Below are 18,843 nucleotides of genomic sequence, written 5' to 3'. Positions count from 1 at the left end.
GGTTGCACACTGGAACAGGCTCCCCAGGGAAGTGGTCACTGCACCGAGCCTGTCTGAATTTAAGAAAAGATTGGACTGTGAACTTAGGCACATGGTCTGAACTTTTGGGTAGACCTGTGCGGTGTCAAGAGTTGGACTTGATGATCCTTAAGGGTCCCTTCCAACACAGGATATTCTATGATTCTATGATTCTATGATTCTATGATTGTTACACCAATGAATGACCTTTCCTTATCAAGTATAAAGAGAATGAAGATTCACAATGGTTGCTTCACTACAGCAGTCTAATGCATTTTTTTATTATTTTTACTTTTTTTTTTTTTCTTTTCTTTTCTTCTTAATGGGGAATCACATCATCCAGGAATGAGAGCTGGCTCCTCTATGAAATTCCAGGGCCAGCAAGTTCCAGAAGATGGTGCCAAAGCATCTCACCTTGCTCAGCAGCAAGCTAAGCACCAAGAGCCTGAACTTAGGGGCCTGTGTCCTGCTCATTTCAGGCTTTCAGCCTCAGAACCTCACAGCTGCAACCTGTTCCTGCTGTTGTCCTCTAGGCCAGGTAGGCCAGAAAGGAAAGCAGTGTGTTTTTCTGAATGGACATTTACATTTCTACTGAGTGCAATTTCTTTGTGGTCTTTGAGTTGTGGAAAAAGCACTGCGCATGTTGGGTTCTTTCACAGAGAAAATGCCTAGAACAACACGTTGCCCCTGGTCCCAGGCCACGAGAAAGATAGAGGATGAGGCACCAGCACCTCAGAGATGAGTAAGCCTTGTAAAACATTCAGAATATTTTGAGAGTACCCAGAAAGAGGGTTGGTGTTTGCAGACCTCCAGAAAGATCCCCTTTGATTTCTGGTTCATGACTGTAATCTGTAGCTTGATCTGCCTTGATTTTTCCATATCAGAGCTATCCCAAATAGGCACCTGAAACACCTCAATATCAGCGAAACAGTTCAGAAGGGGAAGATAAAACAAATACTTTGAATTACTCTCAAAAGTTCAGAGCAAGAGGATGAGCACTGGTGACAAATTGGAGCAGGTTAGCATTATTACTTATATGGTATTTTATTGTGTTTTTGCTTGCACGCCAGCTCTCAGACCAATGGAGGTCTTGCTAAACTAACTCAGGAGACAAATGTAATGGAAAGAAAGGTCTAACTTGCAGTGCCATGAATCACATATTTTCCTTGACTGTAGGACATTCTTGTTAGCCCTTGTAAATGGCATCTCCTCCCTAGTTTTTTCTACTTCGGCAAAAACAGTCCTAGAAGCAGTAAACTGCAGGTCAGATCCCAAGGAAGAGGAGTCAGAGCAAAGGCTCAGGTCAGTGACTCAGAAAGGCAGTAGGAATTATATTGTTTTTTTTTGCCATTTTTTGAATTTTTTTTTCTTTGTGAATTCACCTCAGAAAATTATTAGTGTCTAGATAGAGAGGCACCTCTCTTTTTAGATCCTGGTCTCACCTTACTTTCCTTTTTCAGGTTTTAAAGAGAGAATTGAGCTCCCTGACTGTAGCACGGCTCAGTTCCAAACATTTGCAAAATCTGATTTGTTATCCCCAAGTGACAGAGGATGAAGGCATGCTGCAATGCTACTGGGGGCAATCGCACTTTTATACAATAAGCAAATAGTAGACGATACTATTAATCATTCTTGGTTTATCATTAACTCAATTGTAAAATCATTTATGAACAGTATTAATTGCAGAATATCTGTCTATGTAGGTTGCCCATTTTTAGACAAGCCTCCAAGAACTGTGGTATAATCCCAGATCTTGGATGGATAGCTGAGATGCAGAATAGCCCGTGTTTCCAGATAACTGCTGTTGCATCCTGAAGATCTCAAACTGTAGTCTGGCAACACTATAAACCCTACTGGGAAGCATCTTGAACTAGACTGTTCAGTTTAGGACTGAGGTATTCAAGGAGCCTGGTTGCAATCCTGCCCCTTGGTCAATGCCTCTGTTTTCCCAAATGTAGTGTTAGCTCACGACGTCATCCTGCCAAACAAGAAATGTATGCTGAGTGGGAAATAAGCCCACAAGATTTTTCACAATTATTTTTTTTTTGCTGACTCTCTTTAAGATGCAGCTGAGATTTTTCATAGAGACAGAAACGTAAAGGGCCTGCTTTGGGCTATTCCTTGGAAAGGCTCTCTACTGGTCTAGTTAGAGGTCCAATAATTAAAAGTGTAATGGCCCAGAGAAAAGATTGGCTAACACTGTAATACAATGACGGGGTAAGATATCCTGACCTGCAGTGTGTACAGCTGGACTCCATGCAGGGGTTACCTGGGAATGTAACTCTAGCCAGAGTGAGTTCTTACTCAAATAAACTTTTACTTTTGTCCTTACATTTCACTGCTTTGCACTACATTCTCAGTGACCTTTTGCTGTTCAGTTTTTCTTTTTCTCACTCCTCTCTTTCTTCAAATGATTGAAAAGTCTACCTGATTTCTTTGGTTTTCTCACTTTGTTCCTTTCTTCTTACTCCCCAAGTTTGAGGTTGTACTGCTGTCCTAATTAAAGAAATACTTCAAAGGAAATCTTTGAAGCCACCAGTCCTTATGGGTCCAGAATCATTCCTTGCTTCTCTGGTAAATTTACTTAACTTCTAAACAACCATTTACTACATTTTTTTTTAATACAAAAACAAACAAACAAAACCACAACAACTACAAAAAACAACAAAAAAACAACAAACAAAAAACAAAACAAAACAAAACAAAAAACAAAACCAAACAAACAAAAACAAACAAACAAACAAAAACAACTAATGTTGAAGTTAATCTATAGATTTTGCTAGCAAAATTCCAGGACAGTGCAAAACTACGATTTTTTGTTTCACTTGCACTTTTAAAACCTTACTTGGACCTGCTGCTACTCAAGCTCTACTTGCTCTATCTTTTGCACTGTTAGGAATTAAATCTTTCTCATTTCAGCCATTATAATAAAATGGAATCAAACAGAATTTAAGTGTTCCTTCTATTTTTGTTTTGTTTCAGTTTCCCACTGTTATCGTAAATTCTGGCATCATATTGACCTTTCTAGTCATTTGTGAGATGTCATCTCAGTTATATCATATAGAGAGATAAAAATGGTGCCTTGTGGCTCTGATTGTACAAGTATTGTGCTTTTGCCCTTCCTTGCTCTATCAGAGGATACAGAGAAGGCAATCCTGGCACTCTTAGGAATCCTCACATCATGTTGGCACCTATGGATCTACTTCCATGTCATTACTGTACTTGAGAATCTTCAGACTTACTGTGGGTTTAAATTTTAGCTCCTAGAAACAGGAAAAGTGGAGGTAAACTTGATGTTTTTTGTTTGTTTGTTTGTTTTTGCACACTGTGCAAAGTATAAGAATTATCTTCTGACTTCAGTAAACAGCTTAATGCACTGGGCTTGCAATACCTGTACAGTTCTGCTCTTTCCCTTTGGCACCCAGCAGGAACCTCCGACTTTTGCTCTGGATTGATGGGTCACTCATGCAAGTCCTGCTTCCCCACATGGATATGGTTTCTTGTTTACAGTTCTCAAGTCCTATGGATTTGTAATAATTCTGTGAAGCTAGCTGGGGATACAAACACTTGAGATACCATGCCACCTGTATACTAATGTATGCTAATGTATGCTAACACACATCTCTAGATCTCCTTTTTAATATGACTGTTGGTGCCGTTGTCCTGTTTTTCTTAGTGTCTGATCAACACAAGGACTTGGATGAGAGCTTGATGACTAGCTAAAATTTAATTTAAATAGGGCAGAGGTGATACTTACTGCTGGGGAAAGCAACTTAAGACCCTGGTAGAGATTATGTCTTTTCCTGTTAATGACAAAGAGTAGTATCACATGAGTAATTTCTTAATTCAGAGATCAGCATTGGTCTGCTTTGTTTCAAAGTTTAATTAAGTATGAAAGTTATGAGGATCTCATCCTGTGGTAAACTTCAATACCTTATCTGGGCCTCTGGTGCCTCACATTGGGTCTCTGGAGTGTGGTCTGAGAGTTGACTTGCTCATGAATTCATTTTAAAATATGCAAATACTTGATTGCTTTTCACATTAAGCTGGTTTTCTGTGCATAGCTGGCACTTTCACAATATTAAGCAGAGATTTGTGTAGAAGAAAGGCATATTTCTTTTCAGTGAAATTGAAAGAAGTTTTGATTTTTATTAAACAAAATGGTAGTGGTTGTTTTATGCACGGTTTTTGGCAATGTTTGTGGAAACTCTTGGATCTGTTTGACCTGAGTCTATTAACACTTAATGGTACAGAAGAGTACACATCCAATAACAAATGTCTGATGCAGCTTTCTCTTATAGTGACAAGATGGGAGGGAATTTGACCTTCTGACCCTCCTGCAGTGCACCTGCAGCCTGCCTAATTTAAGCACAGGAAATGTGTCTAAGTTTCAGGTACTTGGAAAAAGCTGCATTCCAAAAACAAGTGTTCCACTTCTCCATTACAATTAACAGGAAAAGGTAAGTGTCTTTGGTGGCTTCAGAAAAATCTGTTTGCCTAGCACAGGTTTCTAGATTAAGGTCTAATAAACTGTTCTTCAAGGAGGCCTTCAAAATGATTTGAAGAGGCCTTCAAAATTCTTGACACACGAGTTTTGAGATTCTGCTTTTTAGGGATCATAGGGATATCTGACCTTATGTTAATGGCATATCTTAAGTGCTTGAGAGATTGGTTGGACTCAAAGCTAATGGAGCTACAGTTTCATGTCCATGGAGCAATGCACAGAGCTCTGGCTCAAAAGGGAAGTCTGCCTTTGGAGGCATAAAAATCTAGCAATTTTGTTATGAGTCCTTGCTATAACCTTTGCCTTTTTGCCTTGAGGTTGCATGACTTGATTGTAGGGGACAGCTAAACTAGATCAGGCACAATGAGGAGGTAAGAATTGCAGTATAAGTTTCCCTATTGGTTGGTTTATCATGTTTCTTATTGAAGCTATCATATGGGACAGTCTGCATTTGGAGATGCACCTCTGACACAGAATAGGTCTTTTTCTCATGAATGTCTAAGAAGCACCCACTCCATTCTGGAGCTCTCTCAAGATGTGGCAACTTGTAAACAAGACCAAGAAGAGACAAGTAGAACAATGCCAATAACTGTTCTTTGTAGTTAATTTCTATAATAGGGCTTATTATTTCATGTTTATCTCTGTTACAGAGACCACAGCGTTGGAGGTGCAGTGGGACGATGAAGGAATAAGGCCATTGTTATAGATCTCTCTAATTAGGAATTAATCTTGAATCATACTCCTTGGAGAGATCAGCTGTGTTTACATAAGAAACCACTGTGTTTACATAAACCACTACGGAGAATGCTCTAAATATAGGTAACTCTTGCCTTAAAGAGCTTACCTTCTATTAAAGACAGAGGGAGCAGGGGTGAGAGACAGGCTTCAGGAATAAGACAATGTTGAGTCAGTGTAACCTTATTCACTGCTGAAGAAGATTTCTGCCTTCATCATTGCCTTTTTCCCTTCAGCAGGGATGTGCAAGCTCCTCAGGTAGGTCTGCAAGTCTCAACACCCACTCTGCTCCTTCACAGGAAAAATTGTGAATAGGAACCACACGAATCGGCTGTGAAAAAGTACAGAACCACTATTATGGAAGAGCGACTTGTGCAATGTACAACCAGCCTGGCTGACAGTCCACAGCTGTGCCATCTGCAATAAACCAGCTGTGATGTCCGATGGGTTCCTGACAAATGCAGAATGGGGAGCATGGAGGCGCTGCCAGCCATGCCTGGCTGTGGTCTTGGAGGTGTAAGCCAGCAGCCTCCAGCTACAGAGTCAAGGCCTGGAGGGACTTAGGGAGGACTCATGCAACTCCACGATTGTCAAAGTTAGCCTTGGGAAAGAAAGGGCAGTGAGGCAGCTGAATGGGAGCTGGCTCAACACAGTTCCTACAAAGGTATGAAGGTGGCAAAAAAACCTCAATTCATATTCTTGCTAAAATTCTGTTTGCTTGTTCATTTGCTTGTGGCAGGCCAAATCAAACTGCAAGGGAAAGGGAGTGGTATTTTTGTTTTCTATACAATTAATCGTTTCCATTGAGTCTTACTACCAAAGACAGCTATCCATATACCTTCAAGCAGAATGGAGATTTAAACATTGAAGTGCTGATTTAAATTCTGGAGGAAAATCAGTACAGCACCATAAAACCTTCCAGCAATTGTGCTTGTTTCTCCTTTTCTCTGAACCTCATCCTGCACTCTGAGACACCCAATGCAATTGTGGAAGCCAGCTGGGGCTTTGACCAGGAAAAAGCACTGTGTAGCACAATTGGTCCTTTGCACAAACTGCTGTTTGGCCTTCTGACCTGGCCACTCACCTGGTTGTTAGCTCAAATTAATTTAAAACTTGAAATCTTCAGAGTCCTGTTTGGCTTCTGGACAAAGCAAAGTTTCTTGTCCGGTTGATGGAACAGTCAGTCCTTGTTATTTTCATAGAAACTGCTGCTGTGGTTGAGAGCCCAGGAAGCAAGAAATGCTGTGAGAGGGCTGTGCAAGCAGAGCAGCAATGTCAGCAGTTGGAGATGCTACAGTTTTGGCAGAGGGGAGAAAATGATACTGGAATAATGGCAGGGCCTCGTTGGGAATTAGGATTATTCCACAAAAGCCTCCCTTGCAACGAAGAGCTGAATAAACCAGTATCTGAAATCAGTCAGGCAAATGTTGAAAGTTGGGAATGGAGCTGAAATGCAGTAATAAATGCATCCTCTCCATTACAGGAGAGGAGAATGAGTTGTGCTTGTGTTCCCTGCCTCAGCACACCAGGTCTTTGCCCTGTTATCAGTCAAGGCCTGTAGGTGTTGGGTGCTGGAGGCATGAGTCTCACCCTCAGAAGTCTTAAACTGACTCTCAGGCCAGCTCTGTTCGTACAGGAAGGTGAAAACACGTATCTTTGCAGAGGAATGCTGCTCAAATCCTTTGCTATTATAGAACTTGTCAGATGCATTCAAACCTCCCTTCTGGTTATGAATGGAACCTGATTTTATGTAAGCGTGTTTCTTCCTGATAAGCACTCAGAAAATAATCTGTGAGACCATATTCAGCCTGCAAGTCCCCAAAGGACTTGCTCTTGGCTGAAGTGGCAGGTTTTTATCATGCCCGCTACTTAATGTTTCTACTCTCTGACTATATGATGGAAGCTTTGTACTCAGGAGAGCACAAAAAATAACATTGAATTGCCAACACCATAAATAAATCTGTACTTACTCTCATATGTGAATCTGTTCACATTTAAATATGGGCATTTGTACAAAGAACAATTACTTCACAGGCAGTCATACAAATAAAAGCCATTCTTGGGAATTTTTACACATGCTGAATAATGAGGTGTAGGCATATTTGAACTCAGCAACTGCTGCAGATTCATCTTCAAGCTTGTAAACACTGTCATAGTAGCAGCCAGCTGTCTTCAGGGGTGAACTGTAGCTCAGGAAGGACAGCTGAAACATGCTGAGACCAATGCAGGGAAGGTACTCTACAAGTCATTGCCCAAGTGCAAAGTGCTTTTAGGGACTGTTCTTGATGTTAAATTTACTTAAATTTACCGTTCATGTCAACTTTCCTAGCAAAACCATCTAAGGTATTTCTGCTAAAAAATGTACGTTGCTCACCTTTCTCAGCTGTGCTGTATTGAAGAACACTTACCTCTATGAGCATGTACATGGAGAGCAGTGTAATCCCAAGGTTATATACAATGAGGTGAGCCCTGAGGGAGAACGGAGGCCTGTTCTTCATGAACTTGTTGCCTAGCCATATGCACAGTAAGTATGCACAAGTAAGGAAAAATGTAGGAAGGTAAGAATCCAAAAGTAGCCATCCTCTAACCCTGGAATCTGAAAAGAAATGCATGCAGCAAGCAATTAAGAATGTTATAGTAAAGTACTGCTAAAATAAGGCAGGTTGTACAATTAAAAACATATGCAAAACATATGCAAAGGAAATCTGCTGTGCTCTGCTTTCATTAAGAGCTATTCATTGCTATCACCTCCCAAAAGTGGCATACTAATTCACAGAATGTGTGGTGAAAACTGCATAAAATTCCCTAATAATTTAAAGTCACTTACATCTCCTCATTTTCACAGGAAAGTGAAAATGAAAAGAGGAAAAAAAACCTGTATGTATTTTCATTAATGTTTTAACTTAATTAAGCCTTATCTTGACTTGCTCAAGGAACAGACAACTTGAAGACAGTATTATACTATTTTGATTCTGCATTTGTTACGTATGTATGAAGGCTAGAAAACATTTATAAAAGGAGAGGATTTTTCAAAAACATTAAATATGAAAAACAAATAGCAAATGTTTACTTTGATGGTTATCGAAGATATTTGCTAACATACGGGCTTGCTTTCTCATAGTTTTTGTTCCATTTGTTTGATCCTGAAATGCAATATTAAGGTCAAATCCTGCTTGCCTTATTCACATAAGTAATCTCATTGGCGGTAATCAGATAGTTCAGTGTATATAAGCAAATCCTAATCCTGCATGCCAATCTGGAAGCACCATTTCATTGTCCTATGAGCAACTCTATGTCACGAGCAAATGTTTTTTTTCCCCTCCTTTTTTTATTTTTCCAAGATAGAGGAAGATTTAGAGTTAATTTTTTACAACAACAATCTTTGGACATTTATCAAAGAGAAAGGCAAGTGGCAACATGGCTAGTTTTTCAAAAAGACAAATCTGTCAAGAGTTATGGAGTATATGAAGAAATAAGTCAATGAGAAGCTATTGTGTAGGTTGCAGTAGTTCTTTCTGCTCTCAGAAACTGTTTTAAATTATTTAGATTTTTTTTTTTTTGAAGACTCTTTTAAAGAATTATGCTAAAAACTGTAACAGAAGAGAATATGTTCACACTGGATGAAAAAACATTTTACTACTTTTTCAACCTGTGGTGGAAAGGACTGGGCAATGGATATTGCACACATCAAATGTGCCTTAGTGTTTAAAAAACTGTTGCTTGTGACAATTTTGCTTTATCATATTCTTTCCAACTATTCTTTCCACAGAAATATGTAGAGAGATATAAGTAAAGTGAGATTTTAAGTGAGTTAGAATAATCTGCTAATGGAACTTTCTTTCTCACTAGCATTTCCCTCCACTTCCCACCTTGCTTCCATTGCAGTAGCTGTAACACATATCATGGATTTGGGCTCCACGTGGGAAGTAAGCTCTTTTGCAGGAAAGACTTTCAATAAGACCTGAGTTACTGTGGAAGTCCAGTGCTCTCCTGGCTTTGACTCTCCCTTCTGGACTCCTAAGAACCAGCTCCTCTCTCCAAAAGATGACAGGCATAGGATTAAAAGAGTTGTGAAAGCATGATTACCTACTGCAAAGCACAGCCCTTCCTTCAGGGCAGCTTTGCTTTGGTGCGCATTACCAAGCCAGAGTGCCTGTTTTCTGTCTTGATATCTCAGTGCCCAATTAAGATCACTTCAGTGTTAGACTAAATGCTTCCAACAACCCTCTCAAAGGTCACGAGACATTTGGGAAGCTGTGGAATGGGTGTTTTTGAGGTGATTCTGTTCCTATATGGGCTATAAACAGGACATGTGAGTCAGGACAGGTAAAGCTTGTGTGCACAAACATTGATCTAGCATATGTTTTAGGAGCATAAGGTTTTGATTTATTTAATTGGTATTCTAAATGAAAGCAATTGTTTCAGCAAGACTGCTCTCTAAAAAGGATCCCCCCATCCAAGGACTGCAATATTTAATGCATAAAGGTTATTTGCACAAAGGCCAACTGGCATCAGATAACTAAATGGTATATTTGCTCAAAGAGGAAAAATAATTGGAAGAGATAAGAATACAAAATAAACTAAACAGCATTAAATGCTGCCCTAGTATGCCCTCAGAAAGCTTTGTCACTCGTGCTGTGAGTGGCCACAAGCATGTGGCCTGTTATACACAAAAGCAGAACTCCTTGTGCTCGTTCAGGTCAGCATATCAAATATTTTTAAGATCTGTACAATTTAATTTTCAAGTGTCTAGAGAAATTTTAAAACTTATTCCCGTACTGATTATTTTCCAACCTGACCTTGGTACCTTGAAGGGTAGGACAGTTATTAGCAGAAAATGGTTTATCAAAAGCAGCCAGAGGATCCTGACTGTTCTGTTTCCATGTTCACTTTTCCTTGAATGCCAAGAAGAGGGAGGTTTTTATGTGTTGGGAAAGCAGATGAAGGGGAGTGTATTTTTGAAAAAACAGGTTATCAGAAGAAGAAAAGAGACCGACAGTTACTCTGTGTTAGGTTACTCTGTGTTCTTGTAATATAAAGGTACAGTGTTAATGTAAGAAAGCATTATTTTTACTCTGCTGAACCCTCACAGCATCTAAATTTGAGACCAGGGCAGTGAATAAAGTCAGAGTGTGAAAGTACTGGACAACAACCACAGAAAGAAGCAGGCGCACCCAAGCTCTGGTTGCTCTGTGAATAAGCTCATTCACAGTCACTGGCCACGATGTGCTAGACCCCTGGGGTGAAATCTTGGCACCTTTGAAATGAGTGGCAAGCTTCACAGGCTCTTTAAATGTATCAGGCTTTTATCAGTGAGGTTTAGAAACATTTTGATTCAGGTTGCTGTATAGCTTTGGCTGATTGGTGTCTGAGAAAATTCAAATGTTGTATGAGTAGATTCATACCTTTTCAGATGCTGAGGGTAGGTGGCTTTGTACCAATGCTTTATTACTGTTTATATTCAATTGACTACAGAAGGAGTGATTATTACTTTAACATAACTTTGTTAAAATATATCTATTCTCAATCACTTCTGCTTCTTTGGCAGATTAAAAAAAAAAAAAAAAGCAACTCATTAACTAGATTTAGCTCCTGTAATTCAGTATTCCTTAATTTTGCATAATCATATAATATCCTGACTTGGATGGGACTCACAAGGATCATCAAGTCCAACTCCTGGGTCCACACATGACCACTCAAAAATCAAACCATAAGTCTGAGAGCATTGTCCAAGTGCTTCTTAAACTCCAGCAGGCCTGGTGTTGTCATCATTGTTCGGGGAGCCTGTCCCAGGGCCCAATCATCCTCTCCATGAAGAACCTTCTCCTAACATCCAGCCTGACCCTCCATTGACATAGCTTCATGCCCTAACACCAAACAATACTCTGTAGAACATGAAGGCCCTGTAAAAATGTTCTTTTTCAGAACAATATAGCTATTTCACTCTTTCTCATTTTGTCCTGAACCTAGATAAACTCCAATCCAGAACAATATGTACCAACATCACTTTGTAAGACCGCTTCTTATTAAGAGATGCAATCAATGGGCATGTATGTGGCTTCTGTTCCCTGAACCAAGGGACTTGGTCTGTTAGGTCAAAAGCAAATTTTAGGTAAATTCATTTACAAAGTCTATCTGGCAGCAGAGAACAAAGACACAAAATAGGCCTTTATCTAAATCAAATTAATATATTTGATAGCACACCCCTTTTTCTAGTACAGTAGTACTGCAGGTTGTGTAAACTACTAATGTGAGCAGAGAGAACCTCCAAGAATTAGTGCCTGGCTTTCTGTCTCCTGCTGTGGCCTCAGCCACACCAGGTAATAATAACTACAACCAGTATAATAGCAACACTATTTCAAGGGTTGCTACCTCAAATACAAACCACAAATGTAGGATTGATTTTGAAAGAATGCAGCATTGGTATCTCTCTTTTTAAGCCACCTTGCTGCTGAATTAAGTGGGTGTTGTGGATGAAAGTTGGGGGAGAGAAAGAATAGGAATGTTTTTTTGGTTTTATACAATTGGGGAAGCTCTCAAAAATTCATTAGATTATCATTTGTGGTGTCATTCTATCCAATTTAAAACTGTTTGCAGTCTACCATGAATTATTTATGTATACAAATATACTGGAGAGAGCTTTGCTACTTGTGAAATCACTATACCACCAATTACAAAGAAAAAAGCGTGGTGAAGAGGCATGGACAAATGCTATCTTCAGCACTGGTGTCTGGAGAGGCATGGTAATGTACTTGGCAAGTATTATAAATAATACTTAACTAAAGTGCTTTCTAAAAGTCCACAGGGATCTGTGTGAGATTCTGCATTGGATTAATTACAGCTGGTCCTTTCAAACAATGTGGTCAGGACCAAGGAGGAAGGAGGAATGAAAGAGAACATCATGTTGATTTAAAAATAAAATAGTAGTACTTATACGCTTGTCATCATAGTTGTTTGTTAATAAAATGAATTACTGTAGAAACCATTAATTAGACGAACCTACTCTGTCTGTTTTAATCGCTTCTGCTGCAGTTCCCAAGCTATTCACTGTCTTTTCACTAGAAAACTTTCTTTCAAGCCTCACATCTACTGCAGAAATGATAGTAGATATTTTGTACTCAGCCAGACAGCTAAGAAAAATGAAAATTTCTTGGTTTTAAGAATGCTACTTATACTTTTCCTTGTCATCCTAATGAAGCATGAACTGTTTGTGGGACCAAGAGGATATTACTGCAACAAAATGAGAATACATAACCATATTTCCACAGACAGCAATATTGGCATTAAACACAGAGCAAAGTTTGCAGGGCTATTCCTGAAGTTGGACATGCTGAATAATGTTTAAACACAGGCTTACCAGCAACAAGATGGCCACACAAGGTGCTTCCCTGAGGACTGGGTCTACTCTCTAAGCTCCTCTCTTACTTTTTACTTCAGTTGCTTGGCCCTATCCCACCTTGCCATAGCCCTTCTCTTTTTTATGCAGTCCTACCTCATTTTTTTTTGCCGCTGGCTCTAACTATTTGCACAACTATTAGGCCCCTTTCAGGCCTAACAGATCATGAAGCACGTCCAAGCTCTGCTAAACCAGCACTATAACAATTCAAGTTATTCTCATCCAAACTGTTTCAGAAAGCAAGAATAGGCAGTAGAAGGGTGTATGTGTTCTCTCATACTGTCTACCGGTTTACTGAAATTTTGGATGTCATCCTGCAGGGTGCTGAGAGCGCTTTCTTGCTATTGTGCTAAGTGTGCTTCTGAATTAGGCTATTTGCTACATAGCAGGACCAAACAAGGACTAGATTATTAATGAGCATCAATCCCCAAACAGAACTTCCAAACTTCCGCTTTCAGAAAAATCAAAGATTTTTTTTTTTAATTTCTCTAAGGACATAAAGTTGAAATCCTATGATATTTTAAGAATCAAAGGGCTCTATAACACAGAGATTTTTGTATATTTTTTTTTTAAATCACCTTCATTTCTTCTTTCACCTTCAGTATAACTTGTGACTAGTTTTAATTTGTATTATAGATAATATGTCAAACAGTCAAAACAAAAAGCATTGTTTTTCTAAAAGCCTGGTGCTTTGACAAATTCCCTACGATAACGGTGTGTTCCTGCAAATATCACAATTCTGCCTAGTTCACAGTTTTCAATGAGAAATTATTCATAAACAAAATTTTGACTGCTTCTAATTACCAGAATATTTTTGAGTGGTAATCAGGATAGTCACTGTTTCCTAAAAGGGCTATAGGTGGAGCAACTTACCTCGAGGTCCAAACATATAGTCCACAAACTCATTTACTTCCTGGTCAAAAGCTTTCAGATGCTCCTAAAAAAAAAAAAAAAAGAAAAAAAAAAACATATAACAACAATATTATCTCATAGCTCACATAGAAAATACAATAATAAGAATAGAGTAATGTGGCAAAGAGCATGTTGTGATGCTTAAGTATTTCCAGGGTATGACACATCAGGTCTTCTAAAAAAAAAAAAAAAAAAACTCTAAAAGAGGCCTCACTACTGGAAACAGTGCCAAAACTCTAGAACTCTTTAGAAAGTGAACCAGGTCTGAAATGAAGTTTTATTAATGAAGTAAAAGCCATACAACAGTGTGGAAGTAGACAGTGAAGTAAACTGCACCGCAAATCCATCTGTGATGAATGTCATTTTCTCTCTGGTAAAGATATTTTTGTGTTTGTTTTTTTTTGTTCTGCTTCCTCAAGTAAAATCACTTTTTGTAGAGAGGATCTGGCAATTGCTTTGGTAAGTTTCACAAAGCTGCATGGCTATCACCAGGCTAATAACTGCACATGAGCTGAATATATTGACACTTTGCTCTTAAAGAGGGAAACCTTTGGGGCGAGCCAGCTAAGATTTCACTAAATGAGGCACTGAGTTCTAAAGACAAGTCAGCAGGAGATTTCAGGCCTCCAGTAATGACGTTCAGGCCATGCAGGGAGGCAGGAAAAGGAGGAATTTTACAGAGACTTTGTGTTTTGAGGTCTAAGCCAATAAAGCTGCTAAGCTGGCAGGCTCAGTGCTTTTGTGACAATTGGTGACTGAGTTGGGAGCTAAGCCTTGACCGGCGCAGGCCTTCCCTCAGTCAGATGTGGTGGCCTCTCCAAAATAACCTCCTCTTAGACTCCGGTTCTGGGCAGCTGCTTCCTGCACGCTGGTGCATGAACAGCTCTTTGCCCCAAGTCTGGCTTCAGCCAGGTTCTTCCTCTGTGCTTTCCAACAATTCCTTCCTGTGCTTGATAAATCAATTTCAGCACTTAGCAAATGCAGCCAAACTGAGGAGAAAGACAGAGACAAAGAGCATCTCCATGTGGCAAGAGCTGCCAAGGGCTGTGTGCACCTTCAAATGCCAGATTGTCTTAATGACATCTTGGGCTGCAGCTTCCATTAGCAGATTTGCCTTTTGAAGAGCAACATTTGCACCCTGACAAGTACAGGGGCTGGGTTGTGGTGTGGGCAGGGAAAAGCTGCTGGCCCTCCCAAGCCCCATGTGTTTCTTCCCCTCTGAAGTTTTGGTCCTCAGGATGCTCAAAGTGAACAGCTTTTATGTGAATATATAGGTACAGCTGAGACCTCCTAGGGAGCAAGAGGTTTTGCAGTAACTGAGGCTGCAAAACTGCTTCTCCTAAATGCTGCTGTGTTCACATTATCGTAGAAAAATGCACCACCATCACCACCAAAAAAAAAAATAAAAAATTATTTTATTCTTCTTAAAAAAAAAAAAAAGAAGCAAACACTCAAAAAGTATAACAACAACAGAAAGGAATCAACAAACACCAGAAAGGAATTGCTCTGAAAACGGAGAGAAGGAAAGTGATTATTCATGATACTTCATACTTCACAGCACTGAAGAAACTGAACCAGACTTTAGCAAGTTGTCCTGCCTGCTGGCTCTGGGAAAGGGTGTTTTCTTGGCTGCAGACAACCCCCTTGGCAGCCAAAGGATGCCTTCAGTTGTAGGATGCCACATTGCTTCCAGGATGTGCAAAATATCTGCTTCCATTTCTACACCTTCAGCTATGCAGCTCATCAGCTAACATTTCATGGTGTAGGTATTGCCATTTGGGCAATGCCATTTTTTACTGTTCCTCTGTGACTTGCCCACTTCCTGCATTAATATGAAACTGAGGTACTCATGTATTTGGTGTTTTTTTTTTGTTTGTTTGTTTGTTTGTTTGTTTGTTTTGTGTGTGTGTGTGCATTTAGACTTAGGAGACTGCTTTGTAAAAAATACTTTAATGGAATCAAATGTCTTGTAGTAACGAGCATTCAAAGCTACTTGCTTTCATGGTTACTTTATATAAGCACATCTTACATCATGTCAGGAATAAAGTAAGAAACCATGTGTATTCCTTTTATATTTAAATTCTGTAGACAAATCTACTCTAGGCTGCATTTAAATGGAAATTCTAGGATGACTTCTACCAGTTAGATGGAGGAATAGAAATTGTTGAATAATCACTAAGAAGGAAGAGCAGAATGAAGATTAAAAAAAAAAAAAAAAAAAAAAGCTTGTACCAGCTCCCAACTCTGCTCCACTCTACCTTAATTAGCAATTGATTGATTCAGTGTCTGGTTTGCTTTTCATAGGTCATCTGAGAGTAGAAATTTTTGTAAGAGGCACAGCAAAATAAATAAATATACTTTAAAATGACCCAACATTTGCCTCCCCTTTAACTCTTCTGCAACTTATTTTAGCTTACATGAAGAAAAAAAAAAAAAAAAGTTTGGCTGTCTTACAGATTTACAGTGTTGTTAAAGATGATATATTTGTTTATATACTAAATGCTAGTAGTAATATTTTGGAAAAAAATATTCTTAGTTTTAAAAAGTTAGGTTGCTTTGAATGACTGCTCTGTCACCTTTCTTTGGTGCTTATTAAGAAAGCTCTATGGAGCTTTCTCTATGTCTTCAAAAGACTAGACTGTATTTCTGGACTTTAGAACATGTCCTTAATAGTTCCTGCCTCTGGACAGGTTAGATGAAAATGTCTTGCTCAACATGGTCAGTTGTATTTGTAAAGAAAAGCAAATAAAACCAGTCTGAACAAAAATACATGCTCTGAGAACTCAATGCTCTCTGGAAAATCACTGTAATAGCCTTTATCAATGAAAGTATTTCAGCTACAAGGCTAAAGATTAATGTGTGTTTCTTGATTTTCCAATTTTCCTTCTGTTGTACAGGACATTGCTCTTGTCATTGGGAATGCTAGCAGTTTGGCAGGACTAGGACAAATTAGTGGAAGATCTATTTACCTACACCTACAAAAACACATATTAGGTTATTCAAACAGATCAAAGCACCCAAGAGGAAAGATGGGGAGGGAGAATAAAGCCAGTGATGATAAAGCAACATAGAGATTTCTTATGAGTTTCAGTATTTTTAGAACAGAAATGGGAATAAGTGACTAACTTGTTTGATCTTTTGGGAGACACTGAAGAGGAATGACCACCAACAGGACAGGAAACCCACCTAAAGTGGATCTCTTGGCTGCTGTCACAAACCCTTTAGAATGAGAATTTGCTCCCAGGTATGGGGTCTCTGTAACCATGAGAAGTCTACGGACTGGTATTCTAAAATTAAAGGCTCCTTGAAATTCAGAGACAGCGATACTGGAGTTTCTGAGATGGGGTGAGGAACTTACACTCAAAACATTCTTTGTGTGCATAAAGTACTATTACAGAGAATAACTTTGACTGAAATACAAATAAAAGGTAATTCTTAAGTATATGCATTGTGAGGCTTTTTGTTTGATTATGTGGATTTTAAATCATTTTCTGAAATAAAGGTCCTACAGATGAGTAAACTGCATTTAATCTTTCTTACACTGTCTGGAAATCTTTTGCATGCAAATGCTTGGAATATCAGTTAGTATCTCAAAAATCCAAGACAATTTGTTGCTTGTTCTTACACAGCTATGCAGAAACTAATGCACTCTACATGCAAAGAGATCTCATTTCAGGCTTCAAACAAAAAACAGAAGTAGGTGTCAGCTTCTTCTTGCCCATACAGCTTCTGGAAGTAAATGTGATATTTGAAACAACCATGACAGAAAACATATATATTAAGTGTATGGTGATTTCTTTCTTATTATTTAGATGACATCTTTTCTTTGATTCCCTCAAGACTTCTGCTCCATAGTCAGCTACTGAGCACTAATGGAATTAATCAGAATTTATCAGCTTGTTTAAAGAAAACAATTTTAGATGTCTGCCCATATTTGAATGGCCAAGTATTAAACAAGTAGTGGAAAACTGTACTGTTGACTCCAGAATGGCTGCAATATGGGCTGAAATGAAGCAAAGAAAAGGCTAAAATAAGTCTCAGGACTGTGGTGTAACTGCTCACAAAATGAATTATCTTTCTTATTGCTTGGAAGATTTAAAATTAATCTGGAACAAAGATGTGCAATGCAGGACAATTCTTCTTCAAAAGATTGTTTCAGACCACCTTTTAGGTTTTTGTCTTCATCTTTTAGGATTTCTGTGTTGTATCTGTAGGGGAAAGCAAGAGACAGATGAAGCTGAAGGCAGAAAGATGAGTCAGAGGCTGCTATAGGCTATGTCACTAGAACAAGGGGGAAGTTAAATGAAATTTGGTGACAAGACATCCAGAAGCTGACTGTTGCTATAAGCAATTTATAATTAGCATATGGAACTGACTGCTAGATAATTTCACTGAAAGTAAGAACAAGCTGGAGTGAGCTCAAGAGGCAGCAGGGTGGGGGAGGACTGCCACTTATCCCAATGGATAGACAGGAAGGGAGGCAGGGAGGGAAGGAACAAAATAGCTAGAAAGGAACCTATCTTAGATCTTCTTTAGCACTTCAGATGAATTGTTTAAAGAAGCAGAAACTGGACTCTTTATTTGATATGGTAATTTTGTAGCTCCATGTTCTGGGACATTCAGTCAACACTGATGACAGACTAAGATTAAGGGCTAGCTAGCATCACAGAAACTTAATCAGCCCAGAAATACTGCCATAGCTCCTAGGAGAAGCACAGTCCTCTGACTGTGATAAACTGTGCTGGCTGAAGGACTATTTTGTCAATGCAAGATGCATCCATGCAGGGTGTGTTTGCTAGTGCAGCAATCCTGCTGTTTGATTCCTTCCTAACAATTGGCTTTGCAAAGCCAGCAGAATTTTGTAACTGTATTGTCCTAAGAAGGAATGTACTTCAGTGCAACAGCAGTGACCCAAGACAAGCAGTACTGCAGGAAGGAAAGTTCTGCTGGTGATCCAGGTCCAGAGTGGTGCCCGTGTAATACATGAGCAATGTTTGGTAACACTCCAGTTTTGCAGAAGATAATAAAAAATGATTAATAGAGAGAACTATTGGTGACTTCATCTAAAGATATAGTTATTTTAGAGCTACAAGAAAAGAGAGATCTGTGTCTTTGTTACAGAAATGCAAGTTGTGTAATGCATTTTAATTTAATGCAAAAATTTATTTGAAAAATACAGTACGGTAGAGAAAAACAAACAAACAAAAGAAGGCTGTTCCAGCTTAGAACAGAAAATAAAAAACAGTCTTCAAATGTTTCTTTTTTCTTTCTACCACCT

The 18,843-nt window shown here is 38.9% G+C and overlaps 1 protein-coding gene across 1 annotated transcript in view; it reads right to left on the bottom strand.

The window, feature by feature from the left end:
* Positions 1–18,843, bottom strand: part of ELOVL2 (ELOVL fatty acid elongase 2) — a 53,084-nt gene that overhangs the window by 17,112 nt on the left and 17,129 nt on the right. Inside the window, exons 2-3 of the mRNA XM_082752809.1 lie at positions 13,527–13,590; positions 7,666–7,853 (exon numbers count right to left, since the gene is read on the bottom strand). Of these exons, the coding sequence (XP_082608935.1) occupies positions 7,666–7,853; positions 13,527–13,590 (252 nt within the window). The remainder of the gene's footprint in view (positions 1–7,665; positions 7,854–13,526; positions 13,591–18,843) is intronic.

This window comes from Aythya marila, assembly GCF_965140915.1.
Source record: "Aythya marila genome assembly, chromosome: 2".
In the NCBI taxonomy this organism is placed as follows: Eukaryota; Metazoa; Chordata; class Aves; order Anseriformes; family Anatidae; genus Aythya; species Aythya marila.
The sequence above is the reverse complement of the archived record's forward strand: the minus strand, read 5'-3'. Positions and strand labels throughout refer to the sequence as shown.